General features: G+C 42.8%; 1 protein-coding gene across 1 annotated transcript; it reads right to left on the bottom strand.

The window, feature by feature from the left end:
* Nucleotides 1-413: 413 nt before the first annotated feature.
* Nucleotides 414-22,328, bottom strand: LOC120524166 (olfactory receptor 10A5-like). The gene is made up of 2 exons (XM_039746047.1): nucleotides 22,197-22,328; nucleotides 414-1,073 (listed from the first exon to the last, which is right to left on the bottom strand). Exons 1-2 carry the CDS (start codon nucleotides 22,326-22,328, stop codon nucleotides 414-416), a joined length of 792 nt encoding a protein of 263 aa, XP_039601981.1.
* Nucleotides 22,329-23,199: the final 871 nt, after the last annotated feature.

Here is a 23,199-nt window from a genome sequence, read left to right as displayed (position 1 = left end):
TGTTGTGATACTACAAAATAGGCACACATGGAAACTTTCTACAACTCATTCTGAATCTTTAAATGAAAACAACAATGGAAGATTGTAGGAAAAGATATGCAGTGTGAGGATGGAGTTAGTAAGACAAGTCTGAAATTCCCAAACCGAGCTTCATCATTGTCATTATACTCCATTTTGAAATGATTCTGCAAAGAAAGGTAAGGTATTTTATATATATTGTGATAATAATGAGTCAAAGACATCATAAAGATTTGGGGCAGCCAAATTGTATATATTGTTCTACTTTTTATTTGATTATTTATTTTAACATTGCCATTTTATTATTATTTTTTATTTTGGTATCTCTTAGAAAACAAAATATTAATGTATAAAATGTCCAGACTTGGTGTACTCTGCAGGAGATCAGGATTCTGCTAATGTTTGTCCATATCAGGTGAAGTTCTCTTTCCTGTAAAAAGTCTGTAAATGCCATTCTTTATCTCCTTGTTCCTGAAGCTATAGATTAAGGGATTCATCATAGGTGGGACGATATTCCCCACAATGACCATGGTATTGTAGGTCTCAGCAGACAGTTGTACTCCTGCCCCGGGGAATATGTACGAGGTCAGTAGAGGAATGTAAAGAAGCTCCACAACCAGCAGGTGAGTGAGACAAGTGCTGAAAACTTTCCTTTTGCCATCAGTAGAAGAAATTCGGAGGGCCACCTGAGCAATCCTGCCATAGGAGAACAGGATGAGAAGCAATGGAACTCCACCAAGGATAGCGGCCACTGTAGATATAAGAATTAAATACTTGGGATCTTCATTGCATGCCACTCGAACCATCGTGGTGTAGTCACAAAAACAATATGGCAAGACATTAGTGTGACAAAAACGAAGCTCTTTAGCAAACATGACAAACGGGGTAATGACCATGATACCAACAGCATTGGACAGTAAGACCACAACCCAAATCACTTTGTTTGAAACTAGAGAAGGGTATCTAAGTGGATGCACCACTGCAATGTAGCGGTCCACTGCCATCATGGACAACAGAAGGGTTTCGAAAACCTCCAAATGCAGGATGATGTACATCTGCAGCAAACAAAAATTATAAGGTACAGTAGAAAAGTTTGTTAAGAGCAGCGTCATCATTTTAGGGATAAGATTGGTACTGGTAACCAGGTCTATCACTGCCAGGGTCCCAATGGAAATGAACATTGGTGTTTGTAGTTTGTGGTTCATTATAATCACTAGAACCACCAGGAGGTTTCCAGATAGGGTTACCATATAAATTAAACCAAGGATCGCAATTGTGAAGGTTTGCTGCCTGGAATTCAAGGTGCAGTCCAGAACGAATTCAGATAAAGAAAGAGAGGAATTCATAGTTTCAGATGAACAGTAGCACCTGGAAGGATACAATGGAAAAAGGTAAATACATTTGCATCTCATGCTTCTTTTATTAATTCTTTTTACAAAATAAGTTCAGTTCAAGACTTTCCACTCAAGTTTAGGACCTCAATATTTCCACTATTCTAATTTTAAGGACCAGCCAGGTTCTTTGCTTGAATATTCTAGTTAAATAGTATTAAACAAAGGGGGACTCAAAAATTCCCAGAATCAGTCAATTGAACAGCAGAAGGGGGTGTAGATATCAAATGTGTAATGTGAGTGCCGTGGATGACAGACGGTCAACCCTGCTGGACAATGGCATGACCTCTTGACAACATGGACGGTGCCAGAGGATGGATCAGCAAAAGCCAAAAACCAGGAACAGTTCCATTCCCCCATTCATTAGGTGGCAGTGGTATGCTGGATGGTTCATGGGAATTGGAGTCAGAAATTGTAACCCTGTTGGGGTCCCTGGGTGCTGCAAGAGGGCTCTGTCAGTGAGGACCTCCCTGGTTCTCAAACAAGCCCATAAGTGCTCCCTACAAGTCATGATTGATCACTGGGAGCTGTTCTGTGTCAAGTATAAAAACAGGTGACACTCGATTTGAGGAGAGGAAAGAGTCAATGTTTCATGTGATTACTAGTTGTGCTGTATTGTACGAAGTGCTTGGTGGATTAAAAAATCAATTGTTGAACCTGTGACTATGTTAAGCATTATTGTGTCTGAGGTGTAGGGCTTGGAGTCACCTCCTACTGGTTACAATTGGCATAGTCAGCAGGATATCTGGCCATCCTTTTGGCAGGGACCTGCAGTTTCTTTTCATTGTGACTAGACCTCAACCTTTTAAAAAAATACCACACACTCAGAAACAATTTACATACTACAAAGTGGGCCATAAATAAGCCATAAAAGACCTTAAAATGGGGAACTTACTGACATCCAGCGGACTGGCGATCACCAGAGGAGAGCATGGACTTTTGTGGTGATAGCTGGATGTTGTTTAATCAGGGAGACTGGGACCCACACAAATAGTAGGAGTTCTTCCTCAAGAAGACATGGGGTTTTCTCTTCGACAAGGCTCCCCTTGAAACAGGAGGCGAAAAGGTAAATTTGAGGGGTCAAAGTGATAAAGAAAAACCTACAGGCTCTAACCAGGAGAATAGTGAGGCTACCGTGAGCGGTCTATTGTTTGTTTCAGCTCCGCGAAATAATAGCTGAGAGTTTCGACAAAATAGGAGCTATGACAATGACGCTTCTATCCCCAAAGACACTAGAGACAGCAAACAAGACACCACAACAAGAAATCCGGGGTAAGTGTCTCTCTTTCTCCTTTAGGGAATAGTAAAGGGTACTGGAGTAAGTGTCTGGACTCTGTTGTTAAATTAAACAAAATGGAGTAGACTCGTTTCCATGGTGGCCACAGAATACATGACTGAGCATACGCAGGAGCAGTGCATACCACGTCACTCATTAACAAAAGAAAAAACCTGTGCCTGCAGGACTGTTAAATGGTCTACTAAACCCATTCTCTAAGTTCTTTCCTGAATATGATCTTGCATAGCTGGAGACTTTTTTGGTTATGTGGACTCCAGACAAGAGATTTATCGCATCATTGTCTTTGTGGAAGTATTTCAAACGAGGTTTGATGGTCATTGCGCATTGTTTCTGTTACACAAAACTGTTCAATAAACTGAAATGATTTAAAATGCATAGGCAAGAGATTATTAAAACTGTTTTGCATTAGAAATACATCACTGAGTTATTTCTGCTTTATAAAAAATATGAATATGTTTGAAGGAAATACGATAAGTTGTGATTAATATGTAGTTAAATTTGATGAAAAATTTTAATCAGCAGCAACAGCAGCCCTAAATATATACTGTGTATATATATATATATATATATATATATATATATATATATATATATATAGAGTGGTCCAGATCTTCTAATTATGCAATTTTCATTACGCTATAACTTATTACGTTTATTACATAGAAAATCACCCAAAAAATCCCGGACCATCGAGAAGTGTATGAACTGATGACATTAAGAATCGTCTTTGCGCCGAACATAAATCAAAGTCATCCAGATGATCTGGATCTGCATAATTAGATCTGGACCACCCTGTACATATATATATATATATATATATATATATATATATATATATATATATATATATAAATATATATATATATATATATATACCTCAAAGCCCTCACTCACTCACTCACTCATCACTAATTCTCCAACTTCCCGTGTAGGTAGAAGGCTGAAATTTGGTAGGGTTATTCCTTACAGCTTCCTTACAAAAGTTGGGCAGGTTTCATTTCGAAATTCTAAGCGTAATGGTCATAACTGGAAGCTGTTTTCTCCATTTACTGTAATGGAGATGAGCTTGAAACCCGTGGGGGGAGGAGTTTCGTGTGACATCATCACGCCTTCCCGTAATCATGCATGCGTAGAAAACCAGGAAGAGGCCCAAAAGCTCTGAAGAAAACATGCATTATATAATTGAGAAGGCAGCGAAACAATAAGAAGCGGCGAAAGTGACATATACAACCATATTCATGAGTTCTGCTACTTCGGAAACAAAGCACGATGTAAACCTACACTTTAAATTAAGTTCATAGACAGGCTGCCTATGGCGTTTGTAATTTAGTGCCTACCCATATAAGGCTGTCCGTCAGCGGCAATCCAATATCAAACTGCCACGGGTAAATATTCACGGGTGAAGGACTGTGCTTATGCAGAGGAAGATGAGATGGTCAGGGTGGTGTTTGGCACAAACTCAGCGAAACTGTGAGAGAAAGTTTTAAGTGCCGGGACTTCGGTAACATTAAATACAGCCATGGACATAGCACGACATGGCACCAGCACAGCTGGGAAACTTCGATGCATGTACACCGGCGGCTCACGTGAACTGGACGCAGTGCACAGACAAAAAGCAACAGTTCCAAAGAGCTGAACAAAAACAATTACACAATTGAAAAGGCAGCAAAAAAATATGAAGCGTCTGATACATACAAGCATATTCATAAATGCAGCTACTGTGGAAACAAAGCACACGGTGGAAAAGTCAATGTCCCACTAAAGGAAGACAGTGTAAAAAAACCCGTGCATGCAGTGTGTCGGGTCTCAGATAAAGAAGAAGACGAGCTGTTTATTGATGCAGTAAGAAACGAATCGATGAATGAAACCTGTCATCTTTACAACGATTGACAAACACGGAATGTAACTTGAACACAACACATCCTACAAATACGAACCTGATTGAAAGAAATAATGATAATCAAATCCTTGATGACAGCAACACTCAGTAAAACTCACAAAACAATTACTGTATATTGACAGTCATGTTACGTTATTTTTAAAATGTTCCCTTTTCTTTTTCATAGCTTCTTTAACACACTACGTCTCAGCTGCGATACGCGGGTATATATATATATATGTATATATATACCCCGATCTACATACTCGAATAATGGATACTTTATTCGCCATCAATGATTGTTTTGGTAAAGCCATACTCAGTGTATTCATTAGATGAGCGGTAAAAAGTAAGAGCGAGGGGAGGATGACTTATTGAGGCATGCAAGCAAAACCACAATAGCACGCGGGCTCGATGTACGAAAAAATATATCTTTTCAAGTTCTATTTAGTCCATATGTGTCAAACTCAAGGCCCGCAGGAAACATCCGGCCCGGCGTGTAATTATATCCGGCCCGCAAGATCATTTTATATACTGTATTATTGTTATTAATGGCCCGGGGATATGAAGCACTGGTAACACAATAAACTACAGATCCCATAATGCAGCGCTTCAGCTGCCTTGCCGAACACTTACCGCGTCCCCGCCGTCTCTTCTGTCGTTTCCTTACTTTGCGAAGGAAGCAGCTTTCTCAGAGCTTCTGCGCTGTTTTATAAACGAACGATATATAAGAAAGTCCTTTTTCCTTGCTTTGCCAACGAAGCAGCCTTTTTATTTAATCCACGGGTTCTCCGCTGTTTCATTGTTCATTTATTATGATTTTTATAGTTATTGTGTAGGTTTTATTTAATCCACGGGTTCTCTTCTGTGTTCACTGCGGTGTCTTCTTTCGTTTACGAGCTTCGCCAAGGAAGCAGCTTTCTCACAGCTTCTGCACTGTTTTAAAAACAAACGACATATAAGAAAGTCCTTTTTCCTTGCTTCACCAACGAAGCAACCTTTTTATTTAATTCACGGGTTCTCTCCTATTTTATTGTTCATTTGTTACGATTGTTACAGTTATTGTGTAGCTATTTTAGACTTACTTTACTGTTCAAATACCCATTTCCTTTATTTAATCCACGTGTTCTCCGCAGTTTTATTGTTAGTTTATTACGATTGTTATACTTATTGTATAGGTATTTTATACTTTGTTTACTGATCAAGTAATCATTCCCTTTATTCTTCCAACTATACCCCTATTAAAATGTCTATCAACGTGATTACCATCAATGAAAGAACTATCACTTACCGAGTGGTGTCTATGCCCGGAGATGGAGCCTGCCTTTTCCATTCTCTGTGTTACATATTGCACGGACATATCAGGCTCACTTTTGATATCCATTTTGTCTTATGTATTAAATGACTGGGAGAAGTTCAAAGTGTGGACTGATGATGGTACAGGAGATAATTATACTACACAGGAGCACTAGAAGAGTGAAATGCTTAAGCCCTTCACCTATGGTTTTGCGTGTGAGTTGATGGCTGCCGCTGAATTCTTTGGTTGTCGCTTTCAAGTGTACCGAAATGGGCAAATATTTTACACCTTTGGAGAACCGTCAATGCAATTTCCAGTAAGGCTCTGCTTCGCAAAGTCTCAGGGACAAACACTACAAAAGGTTGGCATTGATTTGAGGCAGGATTGCTTTTCACATGGCCAACTGTATGTTGCATGCTCAAGAGTGAGCTCAGCACACAGCTTAGTCATATTACAACCAGAGGGCCAAACTGACAACGTGGTATACAGAGAGATCCTTAACAATTAATTTTTTACATATTTTCCTTCAGTCTAAAATGTTTACTTTTTATTAATAAAAATATTCAGACAGTATTTCACCGCAGGTATTTTGATATATATGGTATTTTATATATATATATATATATATATATATATATATATATATATATAAAATACATTGTCTATCTGTCTGTCTGTATGTATGCCCACTTTTCACGAGAGAACTACTTAACGGATTTAGATCGGGATTTTTTCTGTCATTTCCTTGACCATTCCGGTTTATTTTGCAACTTCTTTCATCTCATTAAGTATCATAGTTAATTTGTGGTACCGATTTATTCACATTAATCTGAGAGACACACAGTGGCCAGAGGGGAGGGGGTAGCGTGACATCAGGCGTGGGGAGCCAGGCTACCTCTGCGTTTTGGAGCGTAAATTGGCTCTGCTTAACTAGCGACACCTTTTTCGGTTTTGGCAAAATTTCAACTGGCAGATGAGAAGGAAGAAAAACGGATGATGAGAAAAGTGTAAGAGCTAGATTAAAGAAGAACCTCTGGTTTGAGTACATTATATATGATCTCGTAGAGAGATATTATTTGAATGGTAAGGATTGGGAAGTGAATGTAGTCTGGAAAGAACTGAAGTCAAACTAATGAGGCGCCAAAAACTGAATCTTCATCCCAGTTTGGTGGGGCTTACAAGAATTTTTTTTTGCTAAAAATAGTGCTGCTATTGGCGCTGCCAATGGTGTCACAAGCAGAAGGCACAAAATCACAACATTTTAGCAAGATTGCATTTTCAAAAATCGTAAATGGAGCCTATGGCTATCCTATAAACTTGAAAGCAAAAAAGCAGAACTATGTAGAAATCTTAAGAGTCAAAGTGCCGATTTTAACCATAGGTGAAGTTTAAGAAGTGACTCAACCCCCTCACCATGGCCACAATGTTTTATTAAAATAAATTTCAAATATGGGGTAATTTTTCATAAAACATTTTTTAAGGCCATAGCTACAGTATTGTAAATGGGTTGATAAATCAAATATATGATAATTAAATCACCCTTCTTCCCTAAGCAACTCATTCTTGCCTATCACCAATCTTTAAACATCTGAAGGACTTCAATTACAGCTTTATTTACTGCTTTAAATTTAACCTGTGAAAGGTCACTTCAGCTTGCATACTTTCCATACATTGTCACACACCTGCGCCTGTGCGTACCTTGCATGGTAAACTTGGAGACAAATAGGAGGGAGACGCAGCTACTAATCTCTCTTCCTCTTCCAGTCCTAGAGTGGAGGAGAACCCTTCAAAAACTAATAACAATGCCTTGGGTCTGCGGTTTTTACTCTGGTCACCCGAGTAAAAAAAAATGACATGACCAAAAGTCGCCATTGACTCCATAAACCAGAACTGTCAGAGCCAGACTACCTATAGGATCACACTATCCTCGATTGCTAATGATCTCTGTACAAATACATTCAATTTTTTTGCATTTTATTTTTGTTTTGATAATGAGCATCATTGCTGTTAAACAGGGATCTCCTTAATGTGTAATGGTACTTTCTTTTACAGTTTTTATGGCTTGTCTAGACTGCCTGTCTAGAGAGAAGCCACATCTCAATATACAGCAGGGTTGCAGGTGGTGGTGTGGTGTTAGGAACATGCGCTGATATAGCGATTTGCTGCAACCATTACCCAGGTTTTTCCCTGCAGGTTGGAGGGCCTACATGCAGGGATGGATGCAGGGTCCTTAAAAAAATTATATCCCAAGAACGGCTTAAAAATAGCAAGTTTTCACCAAAAAATAGCACAACTAGAATACTGTAGATAGATAGATAGATAGATAGATAGATAGATAGATAGATATGAAAGATGCTATAGATAGATAGATAGATAGATAGATAGATAGATAGATAGATAGATAGATATGAAAGGCACTACATAATAGATTTTTAGTGAAGCAGTATTTAGTTGTATGAAATTAAATCAAATGTGAAAAGCTGGCTGTGCACAAATGTGGGTTCCCTTGTCATTTTGCTGATTTGAATGCCTGTCACTGCTCAATCTTGATTACTGGCAACACCAAATTGGTTGGATGAGCTTGTTAGCCTTGAACTTCACAGACAGGAGTGTCCAATCATGAGTGGTCAAAGGTATTTAAGGTGGTCAACTGCAAGTTGTGCTTCCTTCCCTTTGACTCTCCTCTGAAGAGTGACAGACAGCATGGGATCCTCAAAGCGACTCTCCAAAGATCTGAAAACAAAGATTGTTGAGTCTCGTTGTTTAGGGGAAGGCTACAAAAAGCGATCTCAGAGGTTCAAACTGTCAGTTTCAACTGTAAGGAATGCAATCAGGAAATGGAAGGCCACAGGCACAGTTGCTGTTAAACCCAGCAGGTATGGCAGGCCAAGAAAAGTACAGGAGCGTCATATGCAGAGGAAGGATTGTGAGAATGGTGAAAGACAACCCACAGATCACCTTCAAAGACCTGCAAGAACATCTCGCTGCAGATGGTGTATCTGTACATCGTTCTACAATTCAGCGCAATTTGCACAAAGAACATCTGTATGGCAGGGTGATGAGAAAGAAGCCCTTTATGCACTCACACCACTTACAGAGTCGCTTGTTGTATGCAAATGCTCATTTAGACAAGCCAGATTCATTTTGGAACAAAGTGCTTTGGACTGATGAGACACAAATGGAGTTATTTGGTCAGAACAAAAAGCGCTTTGCATAGCGGAAGAACAACCGCATTCCAAGAAAAACACCTGCTACCTACTGTCAAATTTGGTGGAGGTTCCATCATGCTGTGGGGCTGTGTGGTTAGTTCAGGGTCTGGGGCCCTTGTTAAAGTCGAGGGTCGCATGAATTCAACCCAATATCAAAAAATTCTTCAGGGTAATGTTCTCCTGGCCTGTTCTCCTTCTAAGGAATTATTGAGACAGATTATTTCAGCCAGGTGAAGAAAAAAAACAATCACTTAAACATTTGCTTCAGTAAATTTATTTTGTGGTTGCTTCTACCTGTGGGCAGCTGAAAGTGTCAAGCGAATACATGCACGGGCTAAAAGAGTGCAACAGACATGTGCAGAATGCAAAATCCTTAACTGTAACCAGATTACACGGCCACATACTCAGTTTATTCGCAGAGAAATCTACCTGTTTTCTCCGAGGCCAATAACCCAGTTTCTCAAATCATAAAACAGGTTTATATGGCATTTTAGAAATCAGGTTTCTGTGAATAACTAGGTTATTGAAGAACACGTAAACCCACTACATTTTTTTGTTTAAAAACTCTTTGATGGTGTGTGCAGATGCATTGCCCTGGAGTAAACTGCATTTTTTGGGTGCGCCACTGCTTGTTTGTTTGATGCTTCCCTGTTGACGTCTGAGCAGTTCAATGTAATGCTGCTGATTAACAGTCTGTCCATGGGGAACAAGTCAGTCAATGTCGAAAAACGTGATCATAATTGTCTCCTGAAAATCTGTCATTGTGGCTGAAAGAAACAAAATCTCCCAAGTCACATTCACGATTATAAACAAAATGACAGAAATACATATTTGATCAATTCAGTACGATGCTACGCAGAACACTGATTAAACACACTGTTGGTATACGATGCCTAGTGGCATATTAGATAACTACACCCTACTGCCACGTATTGACTGATTCTGGGAATTTTCTGATCCCCCTTTTCTATATGCGTTAGTAGACTACATTAAAAACAGAGTAGTTTCCAATGTCATGTATTTAAAATTGTAGCCTAAATAGGCCTGTGGTGGCTCAGTAGATGGCAGATTCCAATTCAAGTGATGTAAATATGGCACCGATTGATGTGCAGTTGTTAGTTGTCAATTAGAGCTTGCGGCTATTTGTAGCTGAAATTTATTGAACATACCATTTTTGAAAATGAATAGTTAAAATATTTTCTTAAACCTCAGGATAAAATTGTTGCCTGCTTCAGACCAAGACATAGAGTAGTTGCTGAGCTTCGAAGTGTCAGAAAAAATATACAATTTGAAGATAATGCAGCCATGAGGTAGTTTTTAGTGTGGTTTAAATGGAGAGAACATACAAATACTGATTATATAATTCCTTTCCTCTTACATTAATTTGAAGATACGTAACCTTTGTTTTTCTTTATTTTTACGGTTAACTTACTTCAAGCCCCAGGAGAAGTGAGTGTCCGTACTATAAGCTTGTGCACACGCACACACCTAACGTTACACTAACTTGTAACTTGCTGCCAGTAGGAAAATATAATAAAATAGGAAGGAAAATAAAGGAGGAAAAATATTCAATCTTAAACGACCTCTCTCAAGGTAAATCTGCAACGGTAAAGTAATCCAAGTTTCACAGAACGTTTCTCTGTTTTAAGATACACAAGTTTGCAAATTCGCCAGTTCTTTTCAATGGGAGATTTTGAAATTTTGGAACTTTGTGCAGCGCGCAATATTCGAAATATCTCAATGAAAATTCAACTGTCCGGACACATTTCCTTAGAGATGAGCTGTGTCAGATTTCAACAATATCAGTCCACTGGGAGCTGAGTTGTTTCATGTAAACAGTCAGATAGACACAGGCAACTGCAGTAGGTGCTTTTCGTATTAATAAAAGAAAATGTAGCTGTGCCAATCAGTGTAAGTGTGTGTCTGTGGACTGAGGGATGGATGGAATGAATAAAGATGAGATTATAAGATACAAATACATGAAGATTGCCTGTTTTGTTTTATCCCAAATATGCTTATTTAGCATTTTAAGGTACTATAGTGTTGTATTCTGGCTCTAAGTTAAATAACGGAAGCATCAGTGCAAATACCTCTGAATTATTAGGAAGCTCCTTCATTTACAATAATAGACTCAAATCTTGTAACCCTTGTTCAATAAATTTTCACTTTTTGGTATTGCTCTATAGAAAGTTAATTTAAATATGTTACCTTTTTGAAGAAGGCTCTTGTCTGGTAGACCCTTTTTGGATTTTAAATGTTGCCGCAGATATATTGAGGTCAGATAAGACGTTTCAGTTTTCAGATAATTTTCACAGATTTCCGGACTGCCCAGAGCAGTGGACGGCTGTCCTTTAAGCATCACTACTGGTGTCACTATAGTGAGTGCTGTCAGTAGCAGATCAAGGCACTGATGTTTGTAGTTTAGAAATGAAAAAAATATTTTAAGGTTCTCTTAACGAGGGCAAATTTAGCAATCCTCAAATAAAAAATTAACAAAGAAAGCTGCATTTGTCTGGAGGTGATTTATGGTATTTTATAAAAACAGGTAACTGGTCTTACGAGGCGCCCTTCAGTTAAACTACAGCTTCATCAAAGTCGCCTCTTCTGGGAGGATGGCACCTTATTTAAGGCCGTCTTCTCCTTAAGGATTGGCCCCTTCAGAAGACACCGGAGATTAATTATATTGGTTTTTCCCATTGGGTGTACTCTATTTTCAGCTACCGGAGCCTGTCATTTTTACAATGGTTGTGATTACTTTTTGCCTCCCTTTAAAAAGAGTTCCATGGAAAATTTGTTCCATGATTTTGCAATTTAAAATTCTAAAATAATATTCAACACCTGTTTTCTTATTATATACAAATTTTGGACCAGATGTAGTATTCGATAACCCTATAAAACATGTTCACCTTCATCACATTGTCATTGTTTATAGTATATGATCACCTTCACCAGTCCTATGTATATAATGTCCTGAAAAAATGTAAACACTTACAACTTAAAGTTTACATTGTAGGCAAAATGGATATCTGTCTCATTGCAGTTGGGCTCGGTGCTTTGCCATGTGCGATGCCATCTGGAATGGGAAGTCATATTTTTCCAGTAGCCTAGGATTTTTGCAGTAGCGCAACATGTGCTCAGTGCAGTAAGCCCAGGCTGTTGGAAAAATGTCATCTTTCTGGTTGGCCTAGCAAAATACAGTTTACAATACAATACAGTTTATTTTTGTATAGCCCAAAATCACACAGGAAGTGCCGCAATGGGCTTTAACAGGCCCTGCCTTTTGACAGCCCCCCAGCCTTGACTCTCTGAGAAGACAAGGAAAAACTCCCAATAAAACCTTGTAGGAAAAATGGAAGAAACCTCGGAAAGGCAGTTCAAAGAGAGACCCCTTTCCAGGTAGGTTGGGCGTGCAGTGGGTGTCAAAAGTAGGGGGTCAATACAATACAATATACACAACAGAACAATTCCTTAAGACAGCATAATAATAAAAATTTTAGAAGTACGTATTAACGGTAGATGGTATGACATAATTAGGTTTGGATATTTTTAGAGTCCTGGAGACCTCATCCATCTAGCTGCCTCCCCATTTGGCCATGCCACGGCTGAAACGTTGCTCCGATGAAAGGACCCCTCTTTCCCATGATTCCTGTGATCCTCCATCAGGGATGACTTTACCATAGGCAGCCAAACAACTTGGCAGGTGGGCCGTGGCACCAATGGCCACATTTGGGTACCGAGAAAAGAAACAGAATAGGTGAGGGTTAGTATTCAAATATAATTATCATGTTACTTATGTTATAGTGCTAATGACTAACAACAGAGATGCAGTATGTACAGTTAATCAGCAGCTCTAGTCAGGATATGCTAAACTGAAGTAGTGAGTCTTCAGCTGGGATTTAAAGGCTGAGACTGAAGGGGCATCTCTTATGGAAGCAGGAAGACCATTCCACAGTTTAGGGGCCCTGTAACTAAAAGCTCGACCTCCCACTGTTATTTTATTAATCCTTGGAATCCTAAGCAGACCGGCATCTTGAGATCTTGAGAACACCGCATTGCAGTAGTCAATCCTACTAGAGATAAATGCATGAATTAATTTCTCACAATCCTGTTTATATAGAAAGCGCCTTAATTTCCTAACATTTTTAAGATGGAAAAACATGTTTTGGACGACTTTGTAATATGCTTTAAATGACATGCTAGAGTCAAAGATAACACCTAGATTGCGGGCTGATTCAGTAAAATTAATTGGGATTCCAACTGAGTTAAATGACGACAAAATATTGCTGTGATCAGCGTCATTCCCTCCAACAATTAACATCTCTGTTTTATCTGTATTTAAAGACAAGTAGTTCTCATTCATCCATTCCTTTAATTCACTAACACAACTAATTAAAGACAACATCAGAGAAACTTCATTTGATTTAAATGAAAGGTATAACTGGATGTCATCTGCATACGAGTGAAAATTAACATTATGTTTCCTAATGAGAGATCCCAGTGGAAGCAAGTAAAGTGAAAACAGTAAAGGTCCCAGTACTGAGCCCTGCGGGACACCATATTGAACTTCTGTGTATAGTGATGGAGTACTGTCTACACATTTCTGTACATACTGGAATCGATTTGATAAATAAGAACTGAACCAAGCGAGCACGGGCCTGTAAGCCCAACATCGTTTTCTAGCCTGTGCAGTAAAATGAATGGTCAATGGTGTCAAATGCTGCACTTAAGTCCAACAACATAATTACAGTGGAATTTCCTTCATCAGAGGATATCAGAATGTCATTTACAACCCGTGTTAGTGCCGTTTCTGTACTATGACCAGTGCGAAAGCCAGACTGGAATTTCTCAAATAAATTGTAATGCGTAAGGTGTGACTGAAGCTGACTGGCGACTACTTTCTCTAGTATTTTAGAGAGAAATGGTAAATTTGAAATAGGCCTATAGTTATTTAGTATGTGTGGGTCTAGGTCTGACTTTTTAAGTAAAGGTTTAATGACTGACACTTTTAGTGCATCAGGTACTGTGCCATGCAGTAATGAACTATTGATAACGGTTAGAATAGGGCTGCAAGAACATCCATTGCACTTTTTACTAGTTTTGTTGGCACTGGATCTAGGGAACAAGTAGTGGGCTTCATTTTAGTAATTAAAGTTAAGACTTCCTGGTGAGTTACAGGATTAAAATTATTAAAGTGCTGAATGCAATGTGACAGGGTCTGCTAAGCTAGTATTTGGTTTGTACTGTGATGCTGAGATCTGGGATCTTATATTTTTAATTTTCTCATTGAAGAAGTTCATAAAGTCTGTACTGCTAATATCTGTTGGTATTTTGCACTGTTGATCTGAATTCCCATTTGTTAATTTAGCCACTGCTCTAAAAAGTACCCTAGGATTTTTATTATTGCTATCTATTAATGTAGAATAGTATTCTGAGCGAGCTTTAAAGAGGGCTTTTTTATATTTATTTACACTCTCTGTCCATGCAATTTGAAAGACATGTAGCTTTGTTGTTCTCCATCTGCTCCAGTTTTCGACACTCTAATTTAAGAGCTCGAGTGTTTTCATTAAACCAGGGAGAGTTTCTATGTGCTTTGATCACTTTTGTTTTAGGGGAGCCACTGTGTCCAGAGCATCTCTCAAGGTCACATTATAATGTGATATTAGCTGATCTAAATTGTTTGCCACGTTTACATTTGATGTTAACTGATCTAAATGGTTTTCCACAATTACACTCGACTTACTCAAGGTATCTATAAATTTTGAAGCAGAATTACAATCTAGATGTCGCACTGTCTTTGTTTTAATCTGTGAGTGCGCTGGCATGGGCAGAACTAAATCAAACGTAATTAAGAAGTGATCGGAAATAACTACATTTAATGGAGTAATATTTAAATTTTGAATTTCAACTTTGTAAGTTATAATTAAATCTAATGTATGGTTATGATTATGAGTTGGACCTTTGACAATCTGACAAAATCCTACTGAATTTAACAAATAAGTAAAACATTTGCTAAAAGTGTCAGTTTCCACATCAATGTGTACATTAAAATCCCCATCAGAACTACGTGATCATAATTTATAGCCAAATCAGACAGAAGGTTGCTAAATTCAGTCATGAACAATGAATATGGCCCTGGTGGTCTGTAGACTAGCACTATAATTGTGTTGGAATCTGTTTTAATATTTAAAATGAATGCCTCAAAGGATGTAAAGTTGCCTAAATTTTTAGGAGTGATTTGCATTTTGTTACAATGAATTATTCCAAGGCCTCCTCCTCGACCAGAATCTCTAGACTTATGAAGGAACGAGTATCCATCTGGTGACGCCTCAGCTAGGGAACAGTGTCACATTTACTAAGCCAGGTTTCAGTAAGAAGACACAGATCAGATTTTGTACTTAATATTATATCATTTACCAAAACAGCTTTAGTGCCAAGAGAGCGAATGTTCAATAAACAGCATTTAAAACTGCATGGTTCTTTCTGAACTGCTGATATATTTTTTGTTTTAATTTGAATTAAATTTCTATTACAGATGCCCCTGGTGGAGTGTCTGGTTTTATCCCTTGGTCTAATTATACACCTTATTTTTGGTTATCAATTAATTTATGGTTTGTATCAAGACTAAATTTACTGGATGCCCCACAACAGGGATTATGGGTAACAGCTTCAGGAAAATAACAGGTGGGATAAAGAACAGCCTGTGATTTAAGATCACATGACTGCGGCCTGGATGGTGCTCTAATCAGTCAACCAGGCAGTTTTGCTGCCATATTTTGGGATAATACATAAGATCCCTCCAGTTAGGATGAAGACCATCTCTTCTGAAAAATCCAGGCCTTTCCCAAAAATCATCCCAATAGTTCACAAATGCTATGCTTTTATTTGCACACCAGGTTTCTAGCCAGCAGTGAAAGGAATGCAATCTGCTATAAATCACATCCCTCTATATAATCTTGGTAAGGGACCAGATACAATTAAATTCCGACATTTTGTTTTAGCTTTGGTGCATAGAGATGAAGTTCCGCTTTAATACCTCAGATTGCTGTAAATAAATATCATTAGTGCCGACATGCAGCAATAAGGTAGATACTTCATCGTCGGCAACACGGTCCAATGCGGCCTTTATGCCAGAAATCTTGGCCCCTGCAAGGCACTTAACATTAACTGCTGGTTTAACATAGTTTGGAATTCTAACATTCCGCACTATGGAATCGCCAATTATGAGCACTTTATTATTCTCAGTTTCCACAGCCGCTGGAGAGCTGAGAACCTGTTCTGGGTCCAATTGGTGACCTGGGTGCTGGGGACTAAATTTTGGATTCTTAGACCCCCGTCTTACTGTTACCCACTCGCCCTTTGGCTGAATTGGTGCTGCTGATTTCGGCCTCGCACTGACTACAGTGGGACCTGGAGAGACTGAAGCCGAATCAGATGTAGCCGAATTGTCTAAACAAACCGAGTCGATCCAATTTTCGGTTTGCCTAATCGTTATCAGATTCCTAACGCGGTCCTCCAATTCGCGTATTTTCCCAACCAACTCTAAATTAACTAAACATTTTTGGCAGGTGAAGCTATCTGCACTGTCGGCCAGAAAAACCTGAGCTGTACATACTGCAGGACACACAACATATAAACGTGCCCTCGATGTGCAGAGAGCAGATAGAACTTACATTAAGTGTTGAAGTCATCTTTGCCGTTTTATAGGTGCTTCGGCACTTTCCATGTTCAGCTGAATCACCGTCGCTTTAAGTTTCCACCACCCGCTGAGCGATCGACTTTAATTTCTCACTGCCGGTTATTTCTACTGGTCAGCTGCCGGCTTTACCTCAGGTGAACTTGCTCGGGTGCTTTCGAAGGGCTACGTGCCTGTGGGAGGCGCCGCTCTGCGCGCTCGCTGATCCGCTCTCTGCTTCCGCTCGCTGATCCGCTCTCTGCTTCCGCTCGCTGATCCGCTCTCTGCGGAAAATGAGACAGATTTTCTAATTCAAATATGTTAACATGCAGTTTGAATGTACTGTATACCCTACTGTGCTTGTCGCATGCAATCATAATGGCAGCATCTGCAAGGCTCTGGAAAGTTGATAACTTTACCTCAACTGGCTTCAGGCGTAATTGTGGTCACTAATGACTCCTTCTTTTTCACTCACAGACCAGGGGCCTCATGCATAATGGTGTGTGTAGAATTCACACTAAAACATGGCGTATGTACAACAGAGGAAATGTGCGTAGGCACAAAAAAATACAGATGCATAAATCACTGCGAACACCAACTTCCACGATCTTCCGCTACATATATCCTGGTCAGCGTGAAAAGTAACGCACATTAACACACTTGCTGCCACTCCAATACTCCTCCCAGAATTACGCCTCTTTGAAAAAGCAAATCAATATAAGTAGCCCTTAAGCTCAACGTTCTGTGAAAAGGCAATGGTAAAAGCACGGGGGGAAACAGAAGAATTTCAGCGAATACCAAGTCAAGGCAAGGAAAAATGTGCTATTTGTTGGTTTAAACAGTCACACAGTACCCAAAATAAATAAGAAGTTGTCAGATATCAAAGTCACCATGAAAAGGCGAGTCGTAGACCACAGTCTGACAGTCATAAGGAAGCATATTAGAGTACAGAGAGAAAAAAAAAAAATAGGCGCACAGTGGGAAAAAAGCTTGAAATGTCAACTTTAATCTCGAAATTTACACTTTAATCACATAGTTTATTTTGTCATTAAAGTAGAACGTCATAATTGATACGTAATTGATATCATTTTCATGATGATAGGAGTTAAAGCATGTGTAAAGAATAAGGACAGAACACAGCGTAAAGGGTTGGGGTTTCCAGCCCCATATACTGTAAATAAGCAAAATAAACAAGGTCAACTGTCATAAACAACAAAAACAATTGTTCATATGCACGACGCCTTCACTTGCGTCGGCGGCCATTTTTATATAGGAGGAGCCGGAAGTGGAGGAATGCTGGGAAGGAGGCGTGAGGGATGACGGGATTGCTGACGTCAGGGAAGATGGCGGAGGAAGGGCGAAGTGACGTGGTGCGGTCAGGCTACGATGGCGGAGCATCTTTTTTCCTGGAAGAGAGAGCAGAAAGGTTAGTACCCCGCCATTCCCTACCGGCAAACGTCCTTCGAAGCGATTTCAGGTCCGTCCGCGGCCTCCTACTCACGCATGCGTGACACAACCCCCCCCTCAGCCCAAGACCGTCTGGTTGGGCAGACCTAACCGAGAGGTCGTGGACGCGAGAGAGGGCATCGGCGTTGGCCTGAAGGCCGCCGTGGCGATAAGTAACCGTGAACTTATAGGGCTGCAAGTCCAGGAACCACCTGGTGACCCGCGGATTCGACTCCTTGTGGAGGGACATCCACTGAAGCGCAGCGTGATCAGTCACCAGAGTGAATTCGCGACCCAACAGGTAATACCGGAGATAAGTCACGGCCCACTTAATAGCCAGGGCTTTCCTCTCCACCGCCGCGTACCTGGTCTATCGGTCCAGCAGTTTCCGGCTTAGGTACATCACGGGGTGCTCGACACCATCAACCCTTTGGCTCAACACGCCGCCCAGGCCTGTGTCCGAAGCGTCGGTCTGGAGGATAAAGGGTAGCACTGAATGTGTGTTCCGCTTTGTCGTTCCATACCACATGCAGGGGAGCGCCCTTCTTCGTCAAGCTAGTCAAGGGTGCTGCCCTTTCGGAGAAACGGGGGACGAACCGGCGGTAGTACCCCGCTAGCCCCAAGAAAGCCTGCACCTGTCTCTTGGTATTCGGACGGGGCCATTCCAGGATGTCTTTGACTTTGGAACATTGGGGTCTCACCTGTCCTCGTCCCACAAGGTAGCCTAAATACTTGGCCTCCTTCAAGCCAAAAAAACACTTACGGGGGTTAATGCGAAGACCGGCTTTAGCCAGTGTCGCGAGGACAGCAGAGAGCTGCAATAGATGCTCCTCCCAGGTGCCGGAATAGATGATGACGTCATCCAGGTAGGCGGCACTATAGGACTGGTGGGGCTTCAGCACTCTATCCACCAGACGTTGAAAGGTCGCCGGGGCCCCGTGCAGCCCAAATGGGAGGACCTTGTATTGCCAATGTCCGCTAGGGGTGCTAAAGGCAGTTTTTTCTTTTGCAGATGCCGTTAAGGGAATTTTCCAATACCCTTTTGTCATATCAAGAGTAGTCAGATATCGAGCCGCACCCAGCCGCTCGAGCAGGTCGTCAATGCAGGGCATCGGGTAGGCATCGACCTTGGATACCTGGTTTAGACGTCTAAAGTCATTACAGAATCTCCAGGACCCATCCGGCTTAGGAACGAGGACAATCGGGCTGGACCAGGGACTGTGACTTTCCTCGATAATGTCCGAGTTCAGCATCCGCTGTACCTCCAGTTCCACCTCGGCGCGTTTTGCCTCCGGGAGTCTGTAGGGCCTCTCCCAGACGACTACTCCGGGTTCCGTGACTATATCGTGGGCAATCAGCGAGGTCCAGCCTGGTGACTCGCTCACCACTTCGGGGACGGCGTAGATGGCTTGGGTAATCTCCCGCCGTTGTAGGGGTGTTAGCTCGTCACTGAGGTTAAGAGCAGCCGTGCTAGCGAATAGGGAGAGGGATCTATGTGTTTCGGGAGTCTACTCCCTGTCCTTCCATGGCTTCAACAAATTAACGTGATAGATCCTCTCGCTCGGTCGACGATTAGGTTGCTTGACTAAATAGTCGACGAGCCTTTCTTTCCTTAACCTCGTATGGCCCCAGCCAGTGAGCTAGTAGCTTGGAGTGGGAGGTGGGAACGAGTACCATCACTCGATCCCCCGGGCGGAACTCCCGGAGGACAGAGTTGCGGTTGTAACACCGGGCCTGCGCTGCCTGCGCATGAGTCACGTGGTCTTTAAGGAGTGGCCTGACTTTGGTGAGCCTGTCGCGCAATTGCGCTACATACTCCAATATATTAGAGGAGGGAAGGGCCTCAGCCTCCCAGCCTTCTTTTAGAATATCCAAAAGTCCCTGAGGCTGTCGCCCATATAATAATTCAAAAGGGGAGAAGCCCGTAGAGGCCTGGGGCACCTCCCGGTAGGCAAAGAGCACCAGCGGCAGGAGTTGGTCCCAATTCCTGCCGTCAGCGCTGACTACCTTGCGAAGCATCTGTTTAAGCGTCTGGTTAAAACGTTCTACCAGTCCGTCTGTTTGGGGGTGGTAGACAGACGTCTTCAGGTGCTTTATTCTCAGTAATTTGGCAACCTTCCTGAACGTATCTGAAGTGAAGGGAGTACCCTGGTCCGTGAGGACTTCTTTAGGGATACCCACTCTTGAAAAGAGGTTGACTAGTTCCAGTGCGATGTTTTTGGTGGTAGTGGAGCGCAGGGAACCGCCTCTGGGTACCGGGTTGCATAATCAACCATGACCAATATATACTTATGGCCACGGTTGGAGGGTTCCAGGGGTCCTACTAAGTCGACCCCTATCCGGTCAAAGGGTACATCTATCAGGGTATCGGGACGAGAGGAGCACGGTCCCTCCTAGGAATCTGGCGAATCTGGCAGTCCGGACAGGGTTGACAGAAGCGCCGGACCTCCTCGTTGATCCCGGGCCAGTAAAAGCGGAGCTTGATTCTCTCCAACGTTTTCTTGGCCCCGAGGTGGGTGCCTAAGAGGTGTGCATGAGCTAGCTCGCATACCTCCCGCCGGAAGGTACGCGGAACTAGCAGCAGCTTCCGCACCTCGCCCTCGTGAGTTGCCACCCGATACAACAGATTATTCTCCAAGACAAAGAAGGGCCCGCATGGCATGGAACCATCAGCTTGTGAGCTGCCTGGCAGAACAATCGCATTCCTGGCAAACCGCAGGGAATCGTCATTCCATTGTTCTCTTTTGAATGATGCAGGCGTGGAGCGAAATTGGTGGTCCAAGCTGCTCAGGGGATCTACTGAGAGGTTGGGGGATGTGTTCCTTGGCTCGTCCCTTCGCCGGTGGGAGGTCCCGGTTCAGAGCCCGACGCCTGAGAAACCTCCCCCATTGTGCATGCGCCATTGTGGCTTGCCTCAGTGCATGGCGTGGAGACCGCGGGAAGGGTGCCTTGTCCCTCCATAACCAGACCCAGTGAGGTTCCCAGGAGGCGGTGCGTGCCTTACCGCTTTTTCTTTGTGACCAGTCTTGTCCCAGGATCACTGGAAAGGGGGGTTCGGGCAACACCGCGACCAACAGTTTGGACAATTCTCCCCTCCAGGAAAGATAGCATGCTGCGGAACATTAAGCCCTGGTCTCTCCGTGTACACATGTGACTCGTACATGTTTGCTCAGCCACTGTCCCGGTAAGACATAACGGCGAGCGACAATAGTTATGTTGCTGCCGGAGTCAAAGAGAGCCACCACTGAGTGCCCGTTTACCAACACCACTCCCGTGTTCGGACACTCCAAGGGGTGCGGTGGAGTACAGTACCTTTCCGCCGAGGTCCAGGTGCAGTCCATCGGCTCCATGGGGGTGTTCAGCGGACAGGTTGGTAGCAGGTGGCCGGTCTCCCTGCACTTGTAACAGCGCGGAGAGGCCGGCTTTTGTCGGGGTCTGGGAGGTGCTTCTGCAGCGTGTCGAGAGGGCTCGGGGGTGGCCGCCCGTCCCGGCCGGTTCCCGCGAGCTTGCCTTTCTGCCCCCCCGGCTCGGAAAACCGCGAGCTGGCGCTCCAGGACTTCTAGGAGTCCTGGCATGTCCGTATAGGGGTGGCGCTGAACCTGCTGGGCGAGGGAGCCGGGCAGTGCATTGACCAGGCCCTCACAGGCCACCTGCTCCACAACCTTCCGGGCTTGGGGGCCCTCGGGCCGCAGCCACCGGCCCATTTTTCCCCAGAAGTCGAAGGCCTGTGCTCGGGCCGGCTTCTCGGGGTCAAACTGCCAGCTCCGCCATTCACTCGCCTGCTGGCTCGGCGTAATGCCGTAGCGTGCCAGGATCTACTGTTTCAGGAGCTTATAGTCTGCGGCCTCCTCCTCAGGGAGGTCATAATAGGCTCGCTGCGTTCCGGGTGGCCGTCCTCTCAAAGATCCCCAAATAGGACTCAATGTCGTCCGCCTCCGTCATCGGGACAAGGGACGGAGGTTGTGGACGAGGCGGGTCGGCCCTTACCCTTTCGGCGTCCACGAATTTTGCCTTCGCGGCCCCCAGTTCCCGGGTAGTAGTAGCCTGTGCTTGCTGCAGGGACTGGATCTGGGCGTTCATGCCCTGCAGTACGGTGTTGAGGTCCTGCCTTTCAGTCATGTTTTTGCTTCTTCGGTGCAGTAAATCCTGCCGGCTACGCCACAGTAAAGAATAAGGACAGAACACAGCGTAAAGGGTTGGGGTTTCCGGCCCCGTATACTGTAAATAAGCAAAATAAACAAGGTCAACTGTCATAAACAACAAAAACAATTGTTCATATGCGCGACGCCTTCACTTGCGTCGGCGGCCATTTTTATATAGGAGGAACCGGAAGTGGAGGAATGCTGGGAAGGAGGCGTGAGGGATGACGGGATTCCTGACGTCAGGGAAGATGGCGGAGGAAGGGCGGAAGTGGACGTGGTGCGGTCAGGCTACGATGGCGGAGCGTCTTTTTTCCTGGAAGAGAGAGCAGAAAGGTTAGTACCCCGTCATTCCCTACCGGCAAACGTCCTTCGAAGCGATTTCGGGTCCGTCGCGAGCCTCCTCCTACTCGCAGCATGCGTGACACATGTTATTAAAACATGGGAACATGGTGGCGCAGTGATAGTGATGATCTGGCACCCCGTCCAGAGATTGTTCTTGCCTCACGCAAGATGCTTGCTGCGGCGCACGCAACCTTCGATTAAATAATTTATTGCAGCAGTACTGTCACTTTCAAACCTACTAACCCCCAATTCCTGTCCTTCCTTTTCTTTCTCCAAGTACCCAATCACCACACAATCAGCTCAGTAATAGACGTTAAGCCATCTGTAAGCTTAGAACACCGATTCTTAAGAACTTTTAAGGAACATTGAAATATCTTCATAGTACATGTTTAATTATTCTATCCATCTATCCTTCCAGTGTCGCACCAGCCCCAGCAAGCATACAGTGCGAGGCAGGAACAATCCCTGAACGGTGCGCCAGCTCCTCGCTACCGCTCTCCATCGCG

Source organism: Polypterus senegalus, chromosome 2 (assembly GCF_016835505.1).
Source record: "Polypterus senegalus isolate Bchr_013 chromosome 2, ASM1683550v1, whole genome shotgun sequence".
In the NCBI taxonomy this organism is placed as follows: domain Eukaryota; kingdom Metazoa; phylum Chordata; class Cladistia; order Polypteriformes; family Polypteridae; genus Polypterus; species Polypterus senegalus.
Note: the sequence above shows the minus strand (reverse complement) of the source record. Positions and strands in the feature narration are given on the sequence as shown.